The sequence below is a fragment of the Cynara cardunculus genome (genome assembly GCF_001531365.2).
Source record: "Cynara cardunculus var. scolymus isolate 2C chromosome LG 17, CcrdV1, whole genome shotgun sequence".
Classification (NCBI taxonomy): domain Eukaryota; kingdom Viridiplantae; phylum Streptophyta; class Magnoliopsida; order Asterales; family Asteraceae; genus Cynara; species Cynara cardunculus.
The window spans coordinates 1,100,366-1,120,654 of NC_037544.1; the positions used below are offsets into that span (position 1 = coordinate 1,100,366).

A 20,289-nucleotide genomic window follows, 5' to 3' on the forward strand; every position below is an offset into this window, starting at 1 on the left:
ATACGAATATCGATATATTTTTGTTATGCATAAAGTACTGTATATTGATGTATATTACTTAAAATTCAAGATTACAAGTAATTATGCATAAATACAACTTATTAAAGCTCGATGTTTGAATTTGTATAAATAACTGTGGATAAACATAATTAAATAGAGAATGAACATTTCATTTTAAAATATAAAAAATCTAAAATATAATTAGAATAATGATCGAGTTCCAAGAAAATAAATAATTATTATCTTTATAAAACAATTATATTATTAAACCAAATATAAATTACATTGTTATTGTACATAAATTAAATTATAAAAAAATTGAATAAAAAAATATAACTTATTAAAGCTTATATTAAAGATTACAAGATTACAAGTAGATTGTGCGTAAGTATAACTTATTAAAGCTTCATATCTAAATTCGTGTAACTAACTGCAGATAAACACAATCAAATACCGGATAAATATCTCAGTTTAAATACAAAAAATCTAAAATATTAATTAGGATAATCACTGAGTTCTAACAAAATACTTAATTATGATCTTTATAAAATGTTATATTATAAAACCAAAAATAAATTAAACTTAAATTAAATTATAATAAAAAAATAAATTAAAGAAATTACATATAAAAAAGATCTTTTAAATAGTTGATTTGATATTAACATTGATATATATATATATATATATATATATATTTATATATATATTTAAATTTTATATAATATTTTTTAATTTATATTTTATTCAAAAATAAAATCAAATTATTGCTTTCTTAAAACAAATAAAATCGTACTATAACATCGACAGGGACACAAAATAAAGTAGAACATTAAAATCGAAATGTATCTCGCTACATCGTGCAAGTAACCTTTTAGTATACTCAAATAGTCGAACCGACTACTTACAGGGAGGAACCCGAGCCCCAGGATCAGGCATTTGTTCGCCAGTTAAATTGACCCTCAAGGTTTGCCCGATTCAACATAAGGATCGGGTCAGTAGCATCTTGAAGGTATCTTCAGAATAACCGTTGTGACGTAAAATCTGCAGTTTGCAACATAACACGAAAACATCGAATGGGTCCAACCATATAAGAATCTTGTTATCTCGATCATAATCCTGCAACCAACCCCTAAAATTCAGACCTTTAAAACCATGATTCCTATCGAAATTACGGAACATTGATAACTAGAAGCAGATCGATGATGGTCTGCAAACCTTTTCTGTCACAACAATGGTGGGTTTGGAACCAAACTTGTTCTTGAGATTTTGAAGTCTTGCTTTGATCATCTCGATATCCTAAATCGAGTATCAATTGATTCATAAGTCGATTATGGTTCGTTGGAAAATAAGTTTATAAACCGTTAGAAGATGGCCATACCTTCATTTGAAACTGATGGTGGTCGCTATAGTCTAGCGAATCAACATATAACGCACCCATCTACAAAAGAATTTAATTAGTTCCGGCTTCGGATCGTAAGTCTTAAAAGGAACACACTACAACAATGTCAGCTTTATATGACGGTAAATACATCTAAGGGGGTTGTTTGGTTGGTTCACATTAAAACCTGTGTGGATTAGTTTGTTTATATAGATTGAAAATGTTTTTATTTCGGAAGATTTTTTCATAAATGGAATGAGCGTATTTTTTAATTGGAAGGGACAGGTTTAGAAAGAACTCCCACCTAGAATCTTACTGAATAAGCCACTTCCTATATTATTAAGCCACTATCAAACAGTCATATATAGCTGACCGAATAAGTTGTGAGTCCCACTAAGCTTATTAAGCTTCTACAAACAAGCCGTAAATGTCATGATAGACTGTTTTATAGGACTTAAGTTTTAGGATTGAACAATTATACGTCATATGTAAAAGTGTTACAATGCATTGATAAAACACTATTTAGGCGTCCTAACATATTTTTAAGAACACTTCTAAAATAAAACGTCTTAATAGTGTTTTTATAAACAATATTTAAAAGTGTCCTATAAAGAGATGTGTTCATAGTATCATAAGACACTTTTAAAGGTGTCGTATAAAAAGGCTAATAGGATTTATGGTGTCCTAAAAAACTTGATGCCCAAATACGTTCTAACATCCTATTGTAACATTTTTACATAGGACGTACAATCTTATAAACGTAAGTTTCATAAATCAGTCTAATAGGACATTTAGAGGTTCTTTGGTCGTTTTTTCATCAAGTCATGTATAGATAAAACCGTGTGTCTGGATTAATCTTTCTGTATAAATCGAGAAGGTTTTTGTTTGGAAGGGTTTTTCATAGATAAAAGGAGCGTGTTTTTTTTTATTGGAGAGACAAGTTTGGAAAAAAAAACTTGGCTTTTTGCATAAAGTTCCCTTTAGAAGCCGACTGAATAAGTCACTTTCTATATCATTAAGCCACTACCAAACAATCATGTATAGTTGACCGAATTAGCTAGTTGTGAGTCCCATTAAGCTCATTAAGCTGCTAACAAACATGCCCTTAGATATATATCTGGTTTCTATAAAGTTGATTTTGTTGTAGTGATATCGTACCTTCTCAATCCTCTGCACGAACGAACTAGGAGAACCAATTGCGGAAACACATAAAACGGTCTTTTCAAACACGACATCTAAAGGTAATCGGCACGAGATATTTGATGCCTTAAAGAAGTGCGAAGGAGTTGCTGCCGATAGGTATATAGGGAGAAACCGATTCGTTTCAAGAATTATTGATTTGATAACGGAAAGACTATGATCATGTACCTGCAATCGTTGAAGAACGATTTCATCATATTCTCATCATATAAAGATGCAAATGCATAAACACCCTCGTTCTTATGTTTACTTTTAAGTAATATTAGTTGTATACCCGTGCGATGCAGCATAATATAAAAAAAATTATTGTAAAAATCCGAAATAAGAATGACAATCATGCAATATACACATAAGTATATATAAATGACTAAATATGCATCTAAGAGAAAATCCATCATGTGAAAAACTATTACAATCACACAGACTAATCATTCAAGTCACCCCAATTACAGGGACACCTCATAGGCGGACATTAGACTAGATAGTATATGAGTGGAACAAAAAGATAGGATCAAGTGAATTACTAAACTACCCATGTCAGATTATGACCCTAAAACCTCTAGAATTCTTTCACCCACCTACTTCCCTCTCACCCGTCAGTGTACCAACACACCCTATGACTAAATGCTTTATAAGAGGGTATAGATGAATCTTTATACCATATCGGCGTGATGGATCACAGCGGCATCAGCACGAGAAAAGGAAGTCAAAGGCTCCCTTAAAGGTCCAAACGGTAGCAATTGGAGGTTTCCCCATGGCGACAACGCATTCACCATCACAATCTCTAGATCACGAAACATGCTTATATGCTGCTAAAGATATCGTTTATGAAACACCGATTCCTTTCAACATAATCAATCTAAAAAAATGTTAGGGGGAATTTGGTTCGCATAATAGAATTTGGTGGAATTAGAATTCATCAAAAGAATTTGACTTCGAAGAAATTGGAATGGAATTTAATGAAAATTGACCACACGTTTGGTTGGTAAAAATTGGAATGGAATCTCTCAAAAGAACTGAAATTTCCATTAGTGGCATGGTGATATTGGTGGTCGGGGTGAGGGTGACAGTTGTGATGATGACACTAGTGGTATTTGTGGTGGGCGGGGGAAGGGGTGGGGGAATGACAGTGACAATAGTAGCATGATCGTGGTGGGGGCAGGGGTGGCCGATGTTGGTTAAAATTGGATCTTTCCATGGAATTCAATTCCTTCACTTATGCCAAGGAATGATGAATTCATTAATTTGTGGAATTTAAAGGATCCCACCCATCTCAAGAAGTGAATGAAACAAAGGAATTAGAATTTGGTCAAAAGAATTTGTCATTCCAATTCCATCAAATTCCTTCGAATTCTGAGAACCAAACAACCCTTAGTTTCTCCATCAAGAAAGAATCATTGGTTTTACCTGCATTCCATCGTCAAAAATTGCAACTCCAATTTTCTCAGAAACAACTCGGCTTTTTGGTGTCGGTTTCTCAAAACGTGTGATATCAAGAGGGTAAATAAAACCATATCTATGAAGAAAAGAAGCAGCAGTAACCACTCGATTTGCACCCACACCAATCTTTACAGAGGTTCCATTGAAATGCCTTTGAAGCATTTTTGCTTCATCAGCGCCACCATATCCCTGCCAACCACAGTGACAGAAATTGTTTAAGCTCCTCCATTTTCACAAGTTTTGTTCTTAAAGTTATCAACTTTTTTAGACCATTGGTCTTTAGCTCCCCATTGCATTTTTGCCCAAAGGAAAACTTACGCTATGTTTGGCAAACTATCTGACAAGCTAGCTATTGATCTATCAAATAGTTGTTAGCAGAAAAAACTAGTTGTTAGCACATAAACTAGCCGACAAACTAGAAAGGCGGACCTACAAATTTTCTCAAGTTGTGGCACCATTTGACTATAAAAAGACAAATCTATGGGTATTTTTTACAATTGATCTTTGGTCTATTGGTTAGTTCCTTGCTTTTAGTATGTAAGGTCATGTATTCGAGTCTTTTACCCTAGTTTTTTCAAAAACATAATAAACCTGAAATTAAAAGCTAAAAACTAAGAAAATGATACAAATAGGATAGGAACCAAGCCTGAAGGGGGGAACAGACCGTGCAATCCAAGTCTACTTACAGAAACTTATGTTATTATTGTAGTTTCAAGGAATATAMGGTTGCACCCAACAATATAATATGGTGACAACACCTCTCATGGCCCTAAAAAAGTTCACACTACGATGGAGAAACAAAGCGGTGGCCCAAGCTACGTATGTATCATATGGGGTCCAACCCTGCAAACAGGGGTGGAACCACTTTAATAGATACGGTGGCACGAGCCACCACTTCGTTCCTCAGTCGTAGTGTAAAAAATTATAGGGTCGTGAAAGGTGCTACCTTATCATTTTGTTTCATGCAACCATGTATTTTGAAAATACAATGATGACACAAGTTTCCCTTGGTAGAATCGGTTTAAATGGCTTTTCTCCCACCCCACACCCAGGTTTGAATCCCATTTGCGTCATTTTYCTTAGTTGTTAGCTTTTAGTTTCCCATTTGTTATGTTTCTAAAAAAATTGTAATAAAAGACTTAAACACGGGACCTTACATATGAAAAGCAAAAAATTAACCAATAGACCAATGATTATTTTGTGAAMAAATATCCATATCTTTGAATCTTATAGTCAAATGGTGGCACTGCCACCACTTTAAAATTGTCTAGGTCCGTCTCTGAATGCAAACTAGTCATGTCATGTCTGGGAAAACCTAGCAGATAAAGTATATATAATACGGTAAAATGACCTAAGAGCCATGTAGAAATTAATTGGAAAAAAAAAACCTTGAACTTATTGAAACGTTACTTCAAGTAGAGCTTCAAAAAGCTAGCTTACAACTAACCAAACACCCATTTCGGATAGCAGTTTGTTTGACTTTGAATACCTAATAAGTTTAACCTTTTAAATTCAAGATAATAAAGATTAAACATGCCCATAAACAATTGTTAACTACATTACACTACAAACTTAATGAACTAGAACAATTATGGTGCTAAAATTGCAGCAAAATCTCATCAATTTTGCATTAAAAAAGTAAATGGTTTGACCTTGAAAGTCAAAGTATAGCAGTATCTATAATTCAACACAGTGATGAAAAGTACCCTGGTGAGAATGAGAGGTGAAACCCCAACTTCATTAGCAAACCAATTTGCAATGAATTCGACCATTGGAGTCTTTCCATTACCACCCCACGTCAGATTCCCGACGCTGATCACCGGCACTGGTAACCTTCAACAGCCATGAAAACGCATCAAAACCTACATAGAGATAGATTAAATCAATGGAAGAAAACTAACCCTAATGCGATTTCAGCTAGAAAACAAAAAATAACATGAAATCGATGAGAGATTGATGTAGATACCTGTGTTTGCGAAGGAATCCAAAGTGGTAGAGAGTGTGGCGGAAGGATAGAGCGATTTTGTAGAGGGAGGAAGATAGAAAGAGGAGAGGAACTAGAGAGAGATGAAGAGGAGACAGAGAATAGAGTCTTTGAGTGTATGCTATTTGGTTTACCATTTTTCTCAATTTCTCATCCATTGATGATGCTGAAGGTTCGATTGTTATGGTGGGAGAGAGAATTTTAAAGAGGGTTTAAGGTGAACAAAGATGGCGGCAAAATCGACGGATTTTAGGTATTTGTTCACAGGGTATAATTTCAAACGAAATTCATAAAAATAGACAAGGTTGATACCTAGTTTTTTTTTTAATATTTTTTTGAATGATTTGATGTAAAATGATTAAAAGACTCTTATGATATAATGTAAAATGAAATATAATTATTTGGTAATTGTTTAAAATAAAATTAAGATGTTAAATGGTTAATAGTAGTGGTGCTCATGGATTTGGTTGATCGGGTTGAAGACATTTAAACAACTCAACCCAATGCTTATGGTTTGGAAAAATCTTAACACAACTCAACTAACCCAACCCGTACAATACTACAATTGGTCGTGTTAATCGAGTTGGTCGGGTTGATACTTTGATATATTAAAATATTCTTCTAACCTTGAATATGTTATTTCTCTACTCATAATTTCTTTTTTCATCATCAACCATTTGATACAACTTATCCATGTTTCTTACATATATTACATTCAATTAATTTTCTCAATTTATATATATATATATATATATATGTTCACAGTTATTGAACATATATATGAATGAGTTATATAGATATGTGAATAGATTGAAAATATATGAATATGAAAAGCATACATGATAGTGTAATTGTCTAATGTATATATTTTAATAGAAATTCAACAATCATATTAAATCCAATAAATAGAAGGATATCGGGTTCATCGGGTTGGGTTGGGTTCAAAAAATAGTAACCCAATACCTACGATTTGACAATTTTACAACTCGATTAGATATCGGGTTGCTTCGGGTTGGGTTATTTCGCATTGGGTTGGGTTGGGTTGATCGGGTTGGTTGGGTTTTTGAGCACCCCTAGTTAAGGGAGTCACTTGATATAAAATTATTCAGATGATTTTAGAACCATTAAGAGACAGACTTTTTTTTTTCTGCCAAACAAAATTCACCGCTTAACAATTCATATGTTTCCTCTTAATTGAACTATTAAGAGTCAAATAAACAACCCCTTAATATGTAGAAAGCTTGTGTATATTTGTAAGGATTAGTTTTTTAAGCGTTAAAAATTCCATGTGTAAGGTTTCTGCATAAGGGTTTTATTTTTTGTGTAAGGATTCAACTTTCTTCGGAAGTATTAAGGTTTCGTTCAGTTTGCAGGAGTGAATGGATTTGGACAGACTTGGATTTGAAATCCATTTCAATCTCATGTTTGGTTTGTTGGATTATCTGGATTTGAAATCTTATGATTTAATTGAAATCATACAAACATGGGATTTTGAAATCCTAATGTGTGCTCAGAATATCATAGGATTTTGTAATATTATATGCAATAAGATTTTAAAAAATGTTAAAAACATTTGTTTTGTAATAATCGATTAATAAAAATGTAATTTAATTGTTTTTATATTTTTTTATAAATCATAGGATCCAAATCCTACAAAATAAACACACCAATGATTTCAAATTCATTCAAATCCAAATCTCTCAAAAACAATTCTGCAAACCAAACGTACCATAAATATTCCACTTTTTGTTTTGCCAGAAACCAATTTTCAGTGCAAAGATTGGCTACAAAGTAAAATCAAGTATGAAAATGACTACAAAAATAAAACCCCTTTGATAGATTGGCTATTTTTATAAATTTCCATAATTTCGACCATTTAAAAGAAAATCAAATCCGAATTTTAAAAGGTTTTTCAATTGTGTGACTTATTGCTTTGGACCATAATTTCGACCAATTTTCAGGTTGGAACATAATTTTCAGGCTGGACCATAATTTCCACCATAATTTTGACCAATTTCATGTTGTATTTGAAATTATTGGGTCAACTTGTACCATATATTATTCATTTTGTTCGTACATTTTGACTCACAGTTTTAAAACGTGTTTGATGAATAAGGTATCAAGTCTTTATAAGACAACATTTGTTTCCTTCCCAAACAGTGTGAAATCTTACAATCAACCCCTGTTGGGAGCCCATCATCCTTGGTGGCACCCAAATCTGGTTTCCGACTCTGATACCATTTGTAACATTTCATACTAACCGCATCAAATATTTTCCGCACGACTGGACTAATGTTTAAGATGCTTCTGGTGGAGTAGGTATCAAGCCCCTTATAAGACAACTTTTGTTCCTCTCCCGACCAATGTGGGATCTTACACATTTACCAGGTAGTCGTTTAGTAGACAATAGGGGTGCACAAAAAAATGTCAGCCCGCAAAACCCGCCCAACCCACTAACAACCTAATTAAACCCAATTCATCAACCCGTCAAACCGCCAATTAATATGGTTGGAATTGGGTTAGCTCAACTCGTCAACCCGCCGCTGACGTATAACTTTTATAAAATTTTATTTATATATAATATAAGAATAAAAAAAATTACTAGTCTATTTAAGACAGCTTTTATTTATATATATGATATATATAAATATATATCATAGTTCTAAATAACTTGTTATGGCGCATTATGCATCAAAGCTTCGTCTCTAAGGTTTGACTTCTATTATAACACGTTATAACACATTAAAATATATTATGGCACATTACAACATGTTATTTTGTAAGGTATGATTTTTTTAATATATTACCCGAGGGTTAAATAATAATTATATATTATATATAAGAATTAAATAAATATAAAAAAGAAACTTAACAACTAAAGCCTAAATCATAAAGGTTGGTTGGATTGATTTACAATTTTGAATGAGTTGGGTGGGGTTGGAATTTTTCGAGCCATTATTGGATTGAGGTGTAAAACTGTCCAAAACCGCCCAACTCAACCGTGTACACCTTAGTAAACGATTCATAAATCTATAAAGAATAGTATTTTATTGAATACATTTATAAAGTATTTGACAAACACTATTGAAAATCATTTTTTATGTATGAAGTATTGTTTATTGATGCATATTATTTAAAATTTGAGGTTACAAGTAAATTATGCGTAATTACAACTTATTAAAGCTTCATGTTTGAATTCGCACAACTAACTGCAGATAAACATAATCAACTATAGAATAAACATCTCATTTTATAATAAAAAATCTAAAATATAATTAGGATAATTATTGAGTTATACTTATAGCAGAATACTTAATTATTATCCTTATAAAAATTATATTATTAAACCAAAATAAATTACTTCGTTATTAAATGTTTAATAAAAAATTTGAATTAAAAAAATTACATAAAAAACGAGAATTTTTTAACTAGTTAATTTCACATTAATATCGATATATTCTTTTCAAAAAATTTATGAATATAAACATTATCGATTTCTTAAAGTCATATAAAACTGTATTACATCGATAGATACAAAAAATAAAACGAAACATTATCTCAATATATCTCGCTTCATTATACAAGTATCATTCTAGTATAAATAATGATATAATCTCTAAAATATAAAAATTATTGAAGTTGGAAATAATTTTTTTTATAGATTTTAAATTTTGAATTTTGAAGAAAATTTCGAACACGCTTTAACGGGTAAAAGTTGTATGGTCAAAAATTTTGTGCCTTTGGTTGCAAATGTCAATTTACCCTTTTGATTTCACCTTCATGTCTCTTGCGATCACACTTTTCAATTTTCAACATCGCTTCCGCCGGCCGGCAACACGCCTGCCGGTGCTGTGGCCAACTTGTTCGGTTGATCCTTGTTCCTCCACAACTACATACCTGAGCTCACTCCGTCAAGCTTTATCTCCTCATAACCGGTGAAAGCTCTGACTACAACATATGCTAATCGCCACCTAACATGCAATAAGTTTGTTCCGGTGGCTCTACGATCACGACCTGGATGTTTTTTCCGGTCGTCAAGCAGAGATCGTTTCATCGGAAGGTATGTCATCTTGTCGTCTGTTTTCGAAGTTATTGCAGATGATTACATACATATATATAATATATTGCCTGTGGTTTAACAGCAATGTGTCGTAATGCCACTCAAAATTGATGCATATTTGTTGATTTGTTGTTTAATTTATATATAAAACTTGAATTCAAACTTCTGAAATAGTTTTAATCATTCGAATAACTAACTTGAATTTATACATAATAAATCGGAAAAAAAAACAATGAGCAAATAGAATTACTCATCAAAGATATTCAATTAGATTACTGGTAAACAGTCGATGCACCTTCAATGGTTGCATTTGAGGCAAATGAAGTACTGGATATATACAAGCTACTTGTATATATCTATCTATCGATGACGATCCGGAAGAGATAACACGATTCCATGATTAATTAGGTTTTTGACTGGCTTGTCGAATAAATGGAATTCGAATGCTTCGTTGTTGTTTCTGGCTCTTCTTCAACTTAACGCTACCATCACCGTCGCCGGATTTGCCTTTTCTCAAAACACATACATCTCCGTCACATACGAATTTTCCGGTGGGTGATGTCTCTGAAAAACACCTCAAAAACTCGAACAAGGAGGCCATCTGTAAAATATGTTTAGTATGTGATTGTACAGATTGGCCTTGTGTGGATCTATGCATATACAATGGGATGTGTGTGTGTGTGTATATATATATATATATATATATGTGTGTGTGTGTGTATGAAGCACGCAGAGAAAAATAGTATTAAAGAAATTAAAGATCAACAACTACGTGTGAAGAAGTCTGGTCAATTGAGATGTGCTACAACTGTGTGGCGCAGATACGCAGGTCTACTGAATTGTGGTCAATACGAATATACCTGATCATTGCTTTTCTCTTGTTTCATGTTTTAAAACAAGAAAAGCATGGGAATTATTAAGCATGCAGCATGCTCTTTGAATGTTTTTTTCCCTTGCAGATTTAAATTTATTTATTTATTTATTTGTAACTTAATATTTTTCTTTTGAGCTCATGCTAACGACACTTTTCTCTATCCTTATAGATAATATTTTAAATATCATATTTTGTATTGTATAAATTCTCTTTATTTTGATGATATATTTTTTATCAACTTAAATATCTAATCCGTTAGACGAGCCGACTAATCGTAAGATGATCACCTGCTTTACGGGTAGCCGGAGTCGCTACATTTGAACATTTGTGGCCACAAGAGGATTTTTATTCCTCCTTGAATTTGAACCTGAAACCTCCAGACACTTTTGATGTTTGGAGTCTAAGTTCAAATCAATCAGACACCACTCTTGTGGTTTTCATTTTTGCACGAGTAACTAGTGATGGAATATGCTTCCATTACACTTGATCCATAATGTTCTATGTATGTTGAAACCTCTATTATCTTATAAAATGCATTTTTGGAGAATAATCTAACGAGGTTTTTTATATCCTCGTTATTTATATTAGAAGGGGTGAAGGATGATGCCAACCTTACCATCGACCATTATCAACATCCCTCTCCTGATAGTTAAAAGTCAATGTTGTAGTTTGTGTTTAATTAATTGTAGTTTGACTTTATAATTAGTTAATCATATAAATAGTTCTTGTTGGTTTAGTTGTTAGTAAGAACTCTCATATTGTAATACTCTATAGAGAGAAACGTGTGCTAGAGATGGAAACAATCAATGACATGTGATTTGAGCTTTAATTGTTGTTCTCGATTGTTTAGATACATTGTTACCTGATCATTGTGGTATCGTTTTTAAAAAAAAATATGCTTTTATGAAGGCCATAATTATTTCTATTTAAATTATATCATTATTAATCATCTTAAAGATGTGCATCTAAAATTCCTTTAATACATGCTCCTCTTGGTTGAAGTATTGTCTTTTTGATAATTATTTGCTTATCAACAATCTCTTATCAGGAAGTTCGGTTATAATCTAACTGGTTTTTCAGTTTTATTCTCTCAATATATATTTTGAATATTTAATTATTAATTCAATAAATTTATTAAATTATATGTAAGATCAAATGTTATATGTTTTTAAATAGGGGTGTATATAAAATCAACCAATCCAATTGGAACCGACTGATCCAATTAGAACCGAACGACCATAATTGGATCGGATCGGATTGAAAATTTCAACATTTAATTTAGATCGGTCAGTTCTCGGATGGCAGTCCAGAACCGACCAAAACAGAACCGAACCGATCAAAATCAAATTACCCGTCTAATTAATCATCTGGTGATCATCCAGTTGTCCATCCAACCATTATCCAATTAATTTATTTTCACATTGCTTAAATTGGAATTTGTTTTATGTGAGGCTTTGGATTTTTTTAACTTCTCTTGCGTTGATTTTAATACATATTACAAGTGATTAATTTGTATTATTATTGGAGAATTTGATTGAATTAGCACACTGGATGGTTCAATCCCAACGGATCATCCATTGGAAATCCAATAAAAATATCCAATAGATGTAATCATTCATTGGATTGGTTTGGATTGGATCGGTTATCCAATATTAATCGAATCGGATCGGTTGGCAAAATCCAACATACAGTAAATTTTGGATCGGTTCGATTCTCCTCACATCCAATAAATGTCAACCGATCAACAACCTTATTTTTAGGCCTTAATGATATATCTTTGCGAATGAAAAATAAACATGATGCTTGATTGGTGTACAGTATAACAATAATGTTTTATAGATGAATACAAATAAAATAAACCTGTAAATAAAACAAATATTGCCAACATATATAATGCATAAATTAGAGTATTTACATAAATAAAAGGGAATATTGAACCAAATAAGACTTGGCTTATGTTGAATCGTTGATTAAGGACCACTTGTTGAATAGAAACTGGGTCTTCTAATACCTATAGAATTGACCCAAAGGAAATGTCAGCTTGATTGCATGTAATCGTCATGGATGTTATGTATTTTGACTATCATATAATCTCTAAGTACATCCCAAGCAAATTATTTTTAAAAAACTAAAAGGATATTCGTATAATATAACGAGATATATTTTGATTTTAATGTTTTTTTTGTCTCAGTCGATGTTATAATATGGTTTTATATGATTTTATGAAAGCGATGATGTTTTTATTTTTGAATAAAATACAAATATTAAGATTTTTATTTTTGATGATGTTAGAAGTCAATGATTATCTTAATTACATTTTTGATTTTTGTTTAATTGAAAATGAGATGTTTATTCTCTATTTGATTATATTTATCTGTATACTGTAGTTAGTTACACATATTCAAACATAAAGTTTTAGTAAGTTGTACTTGCACACAATTTACTTGTAATTTTGAATTTTAAATAATATGCATCAATAAACAATATTTCATACATAAAGAACGATTTTTAAGAGTTTTTATCAAATATATTTTATAATATAGTATAGATAGAGAGTCTTAACATCACAAAATAAAATTACACATATTTTATATTTCAAAAAATTTAACATTAAATATATATATTAAAATATTTTATAAATTTATATCTCAATATAATGTAAAGAATTTTATATAAATTAATAATACATTTAATTTCAGACAGAAAAAAAAAATTCTCTATCCCTGATATAAATTTTAATTAATACTCTAAATTTGAAGTTTTCTCTTGTTTTATTTAATCTTAAACATATATAGAATTTGCAATAGTAAAATAAAGAACAATTTTCTTTTCTTTTTTATTAATCTAGATATTCAATCCGTTATGCGAACTGACTAATCATAAGATAACCACCTGCTTTGCGAGTAGCCCAGAATCACCGTATTTGAACCTCCATGATTACAAGAAGATTTTTATTCGTCTGGATTTGAACCTAAGACGTCCAGACACTTTTGATCCTTAGAATCAAGCTAAAACCAATCAAGCACCACATTTGTGATTGAGAACAATTTTTTTTTATTTTTTTTCTATTTTAGAGATTCTATTGGAGATGCTCGAAGTCATTTAACTTGAAGCCCATTACCATTTTGGGCGGAACAGAACTACTAATTCTTTGATTTCGATATTGGTGCTAGTGGCGATATTGATGCTAGTGACGATATTCTTGATATGGAGTTGGAACTGCTAATTAGCATGAACATGCCAACATGGTGGATAGTGTCATGCCAGTACGATCCTACAGACCATTAAACCCACCCACCCTTGTGATGACTCATAACATGACCGGTTAGCATTGACCTTAAAAACAAGAATGGATCCGTCGATCCTTATGTCGAATACAAATTTCTCGTCTCTAAAACCCATGTCTTTAGACATCCATACAATAGGTATCGGATGGCTTGGTCGCTGTTGCATGTGTCAAACTTGGGTTTGTATCAATACTCTCGATGGTTTTCGCTAATTTCTGAAAAGCAAAAAGAGCACCAAAATTGTTGCTCAAAATCATAAAATAACATCTTTTTAACTCTCAGTCTGGCGCCAGCCAGGGGTAGCTTCCTCTTGAGCTAAAACAAGGCAGAACCCCTGTGCCTGCAGCCTCTATCTTCTCTCTCTCTCTCTCTCTCTCTCTCTCTCTCTCTATTTTACAGACGCATCGATGTAACATATATCATATCGGATCTTTCCTCCTTAGAATGATGCACTCCATAGGGCATTGTTGTCTTCCCCACACCGCTTGTGAACCTCCTTGATCCTATCAGCAGACCTGCAAATTCCGCTGCAACTCCAGTCAAATGACGCCACACATATGTTCCCTGCTTGAGCCTTCCACTCGCAATCTACACCAAAATTTAGATGATCAACACAAACAACGAAAAAAGAAGATAAAAGAAGGCGTTATGATTGTTAGGATATGTGGAACCTCATGAGATTACTCTCCAAAAGATCTCTTTAAAAGAGAAAGGAGGGAGGTTCCAACATATATTAAAGTAGAAAAATCCAAACCTAAGCAATGTGGGACTCAACATGCCCCATCCAATGGACGCTAGACGGGCATAGACGTCCCAGAATGTCAAGTCCTGGGGGATGGTAGACGTCTGTTACCATATAAGATGTGGGACTCTAGCACGCCCCCTCCAACGGATGCTAGATAGACAGATGCTTAAGATGATATACCTTGGCTCTATTACCATATAAGATGTGGGACTCAACACGGCCCCTCAATGGAGGCTAGATAGACACAAATGTCCCGGATGTTTGACATTGACTCTGATACCACGTGACATTAGATTACTTTCCAAAAGAGCCTTTGATAGAGAAAAGAGGTTCCAACATATATATAAATAGAAAGGTCTAAGTCTAGCCGATCATGATTACCTGGTGGTGTTCCACAGCACAACCTCCTGTCATCGATGTGCTCCACATCCAGACCAATAAACCATGATCCCAATGAGACGTCCTCGTTGGCGTATTTGTGTAGTACATTTCTAAAACATCCCAAATGCTCTAAAGATGAGATGGAGAACAGAAGAGCTTAGAGAAAAGGAAATATGGTGCTCACTGGTTTATCGAGATGTAAGTAGCTAAATCTCTTGAGATGGCATATAGTTGTCCTGTAGCGTGACGGAAATACTTGTTTCCTTCCTCACCGAATTTCCAGTGCTCGGGTTCATGATATCTCACTCCTCTGGTTGCAAAACGGGCAAAGTTAGAAATCAGTCTTAGAACATGTCCAGACATACACCATCAAGCTATATAAACAAGAAAACGACTCCAAAATCATAACTTTAAGCAGCAGATTGCTACGTATGGGCTTACTTGTGAGCAAGAACAGGGCCAGATTTCATGCATCCAACGTACACACGAGATTTTAACTTGTATCTACTTAATGTCGCTCCAAGCGTACCTTCATTTAACATTCAAATTTTGTAAATAAATACCCTTACAAATTGCAAGGGTCTTGTAAAGTTGTATGATTTAGGCTATGTTTTTAGCTAATAAGATAGCTGTTGGCTAATAAGATAGTTGATAAACTAGTCATATTTTGTAAAAACTAGATGATAAGCTATATGCCAATGTAAAACGGCCTAAAAGGACATGTTGAAAAGTTAAAAGGAAAATACAAGGAGCATAACTGGAAAACAAAATATGTAAAAAGCCCCTGCAACTTATTAAAACGCTACTTGAAGTAGCTTTTCAAAAAGCTAGCTTATCGCTAACCAAATTGGGCTTTTTCAATAAGCTCAAAAAATAAGCTAGAACTGCAAACATGGTCTCAATTACCTATATTTACGTGTACATCATCATCAACTTTGACGTAGAAATCTGCATCCCATAGAGCAACAGCAGTAGTAAAATATGTTTTTGTTTTCGCAGACAATTCAAGGTACCCCTCGATGTGCTCCAGCCTCAAGAAATCTCCATGCTTCTTTTCTTCTGCTTCGATGGCTCTATCAAGAATGCCTCCTGAAGTAGCACTGCAGGTAAAATACTTAATCCGTTGTATGCATTTCGCATAAATAGATTAATATGATCGTTAAATATGTGCTGCCTACCTGTGACCTATCACAAATCGCATAACAATACCCTTTTCTTCCTCGAGCTTCCTAAGTTTATCACCTGAATTGATGATATGAAAACAATTTCAAAATTTCGTTTGAAATAATATTACAAGCAGCGGAAATTGCACAAGGGACAACAACCTTGAGGCATCCAAGTAGCACGAAGAGAGTCTCTTCTCCTTCGGCTGCTAAAAGCAGTATTAATGCCGACAACCATTAAGTATTTTCTTTTCCTAACTGGCTTGAGTAGCCTCAGATCGTCAGATATAGGAGATCCCGTAACTATAGAATCTTGCATGGCTCTTGCCGCCACTAATTCCATCTCCAAATTCGAAATCGTTTTGTCTAATGTTCTGCATCCAACAGTATCTTAGCCAGTTAACATGGGTGTTTACGCTTTTGGGAAACTGAAAGAACTAGGAAAAGGGTGCAACAAAGCTTACTGAACGGCATTATGTGTTTTTGAAACCTCCCCAGTTATGTCCTTCGAATCCCTCCTTACATCCTTCTAATCAAAACAAAAAATTTAACTTGAAATCTGAATAAAACACATATAATTAGAAGGAAAACAGATGATGATTATGTAGCTGATTACTCACTGATATTGTATCACAACCCTCTGCTAATAACTTAAGCTTTTCGGCTTCTGTTCCAGTTGGTCTTGATATGTCTTTAGCTTCAGGCTCAGTCCACATTCTACCACCAAAAAGAAAGCAGTAAGCACCAAATCTCTCTCTCTCACACACACACTCTCTCTCTCTCTCTCTCTTTCTCTCTCTCTCTCTCTATATATATATATAGTTACTATTAATGTGTATATTTCATACTGTATAGCTAAGCCCATCCTCTATAGTCCAGCCCATTCCATGTTGTATGCTCCTAATTATGGACGGCTAATGAGATCGGAAGGGATTATGGGAAAATATTCTGATTACACTTACTAGGAGTCGAAACCATAAGAAGCACGGGAAGAAAACTAGACCAACAAAGTAAAATGCACATGGATTTGTTACAAACTTACAACTACAAAAAATATAGCTTCTTGTTAGGGTAGGAATTAGGATAAAAAAAACAAGTTATCGATTGGATCTTTGAGGTGGAAAGCCTACAAAGACAAAGACCTCAATCTAGAAAATGCCCAAGAAGGCTGCTGAAGGGAAGCTACACTCATAGTCTAGTTCCCTAAGCACATCTCGGAACAACACGTTAGAGTCCCACACTGGTTAAACTTGGACCCATTTCTCTTCCATATATATGTTGGAACCTCCTTTCTCCCCTCAAAGGCTCTTTTTGAAAGCAATTTAATGGGGTTCTATCTATCCTCACATGGTGTCAAAACCAAGGTCTACCAGGGACTCAACACTCTGGGACAACCTGTGCTCGTTTTGGTCCCTCACCTGTCTTGCCTCCTCTTGACACTCGGACAGTACCCATCTAGCCTTCGTGGGAAGAGGCGTGCTAGAGCCCCAGACCAGCTGAACTCAGACCGTTTCTCTTCAATATATATAGATTGGATTCTGGTGAGGATGAAAGTTATTGTGAGAAGTGTGAGAAGGGATCTCCACCCTTGGATCAAAATTCTAATCAAAGAGAACCAAAGGATCAACATCGATAAGATTCACAGATCGATTCCCTTCTGAAGCGCAATTCATGGGTTGTTTTGTGAATAAAAGTGATCAAGGGTCCAATTCCTTAACACTTATTCTCACACGATCCTTCGTCTATATATATATATATATATATATATATATATGTTGGAAGTCTTTTCTCTCTTAAGTAACTCTTTGGAGAGTAATCTAATGGGGCTCCTTGTATTCTCACACAACAGAACCCAAGCAGGTGTGGCAGCTCCATGTCACCTCTAAATAACTACAAAAGGGGTCTTGGGTAATTGAAGTATATGTCTAGCACCAACCTCGCCTAGCTTACAGAGATGCATTCTGTCTTAACCATACTCTTAGGATCGGTGGAACTCATTTGAATCAGTCTCTAAAAGAGCTAAGGGGTTCTAACATATTAATATTAGGGGAATTTTTGGCTTTCCGCCATGGGCATCCAAAACATTAGGACCGACTTCGTATATATGTGTGTATATATAAGGAGGGTCAAACGAGAGAAGAACTAAATAAAAGAACATGAAAACAGCCAAATCAAGTGCAAATATAAGGGGCTCCTTTTATTCTTACATGTATATTTTACATCAACAGTTAATGCAAAGGTGTTCGAGTTACATGTCCCGCGACCTCATGTTGCGATCAAAGTTGCGTGAATCACATGTGATTTAGTGTAAAATCACATCTATTCGACCGCTTTTTTTATCTCTGATTTGGTTATTATTCTCGTATCAAACTGAATATATATATATATATATATATATATATATATATATATGAAAAATGGAAGTTTAGACGATGTAGGTTCCATTTCCTTCCTTACTCTCGGTGAATGTAGTAACATTCATGTGTGCGTTTAAGCTATCCCTAACTCTATTTACATTCTATAATTCATCAACCATCAATCACTTTGGGAGATGACAGTGATGAATCTTCAAGTAAAAAATTGCACGAAAACCCAAAACTTCAATTACCAATCACAATAACATCAATCTTTAGTCCAACATAGGAACTACAATCACATTGTCGAAAATAAGGTCAAAATCGTGAACATTTGAGTCAGAATATTAGAATTTAGCAGCAGATGATGATTATATGAATTCAAATAAGAAAACCTGTCGGTGAACAGCATTCCAGCAAGAAAGCAACCAATACATAGAAAAAAACTCAATTTCCTTGAGACCAAATTTCTCGAATTGGAGTCTCCTCTGTTCTTCCAAGCCATAGATGTGATTTTTGTTGTAAAGCTAATTTAAGCATAAACCCATTCGAGAAACTGAATCAACAAGCTTTCAAGATTTCTTGATTTCAAAACCAGCTCTGCTGATTCTTGTCTTGAAATAAGTGATTGTTGAGTCGAGGGCAGTTGTGAGAAGTGGTGGGGGTGGAAGGAAATGGAATACATTGGAAAAAGAGAGATACCCACCGACACCACAATGGGTTTATACAAGTTTTGGGCATTGTCGTATGGTACGATAACAGTTGTATCCTGGGTTTTGGTATTTCCCCCTTCAGTCAACCTTCTTTCTCTAAACCCTAAACTTGCCATTTCGGTTTTTGGGTCGTCTTTCTTTCTCAAATATTAATGTATTTTGTAAAATTTTAGGATGTGTTTGTCTAGTATTGTTTGGAAAAGGAAAGTAGAGGTCTTAATGTTAGGGCTTAATAAGTTTAAAGGAAATTTTAGATAGTGTTTGGTTAAAGATATTAAGCAATGATGCGAATGAAAATAAAATAAATTGTTTTTTTTTTTTACAATATGATGAGTTCATTCTCATAAAATCTCAATATTTTATTCCTGGTTAAACCGATGGGGATGAAAATTCATTCTCATTCTCATTTTTTAACATGAGCCAAACAGAGTCTTAATGATATAGAAAATGATTTATTTATGAAACTTTTAGGAAGTAGTTTTATGTATAAAGCTAAGTTTTATTCAAATATAATCATTCCAATTAAAAAAGATGTTCCTTTCATCTATGAAAAAACCATCTCAAATAAAAATAATAAATATTCCAACATTAATTATAATATTAAAATTCTTAAGTATTTAATATTTCAACAAACTTCCAAACAATTTTTTTTATAAAAGTGATAATTTGATATGCTTATAGATAAAAGAAAAGATTATTAAATTTTATAT

At 33.4% G+C, this 20,289-nt stretch overlaps 2 protein-coding genes across 3 annotated transcripts; both read right to left on the bottom strand.

Annotated features, from left to right (window-relative positions):
* Positions 1 to 881: 881 nt before the first annotated feature.
* On the bottom strand, positions 882 to 6,148 carry LOC112501129 (probable tetraacyldisaccharide 4'-kinase, mitochondrial). The gene is made up of 8 exons (XM_025104793.1): positions 5,985 to 6,148; positions 5,725 to 5,851; positions 3,986 to 4,207; positions 3,238 to 3,387; positions 2,537 to 2,746; positions 1,379 to 1,438; positions 1,216 to 1,296; positions 882 to 1,116 (listed from the first exon to the last, which is right to left on the bottom strand). The coding sequence occupies exons 1-8, from the start codon at positions 6,137 to 6,139 to the stop codon at positions 976 to 978; spliced, it is 1,146 nt and encodes a 381-aa protein (XP_024960561.1). The 5' UTR covers positions 6,140 to 6,148; the 3' UTR covers positions 882 to 975.
* An 8,282-nt stretch (positions 6,149 to 14,430) lies between these two features.
* LOC112500302 (probable beta-1,3-galactosyltransferase 2) lies at positions 14,431 to 19,579 on the bottom strand. Of its 2 annotated transcripts, none has more exons than XM_025103753.1 (10): positions 19,262 to 19,579; positions 17,133 to 17,229; positions 16,977 to 17,038; positions 16,675 to 16,886; positions 16,528 to 16,591; positions 16,256 to 16,449; positions 15,791 to 15,878; positions 15,534 to 15,659; positions 15,350 to 15,459; positions 14,431 to 14,811 (listed from the first exon to the last, which is right to left on the bottom strand). In XM_025103753.1, the coding sequence occupies exons 1-10, from the start codon at positions 19,369 to 19,371 to the stop codon at positions 14,663 to 14,665; spliced, it is 1,212 nt and encodes a 403-aa protein (XP_024959521.1). In that variant the 5' UTR covers positions 19,372 to 19,579; the 3' UTR covers positions 14,431 to 14,662. The 2 variants fall into 2 exon arrangements, with proteins under 2 accessions (XP_024959521.1, XP_024959520.1); XM_025103752.1 differs by having other exon boundaries at positions 16,977 to 17,041.
* Between the last annotated feature and the right edge of the window lie 710 nt (positions 19,580 to 20,289).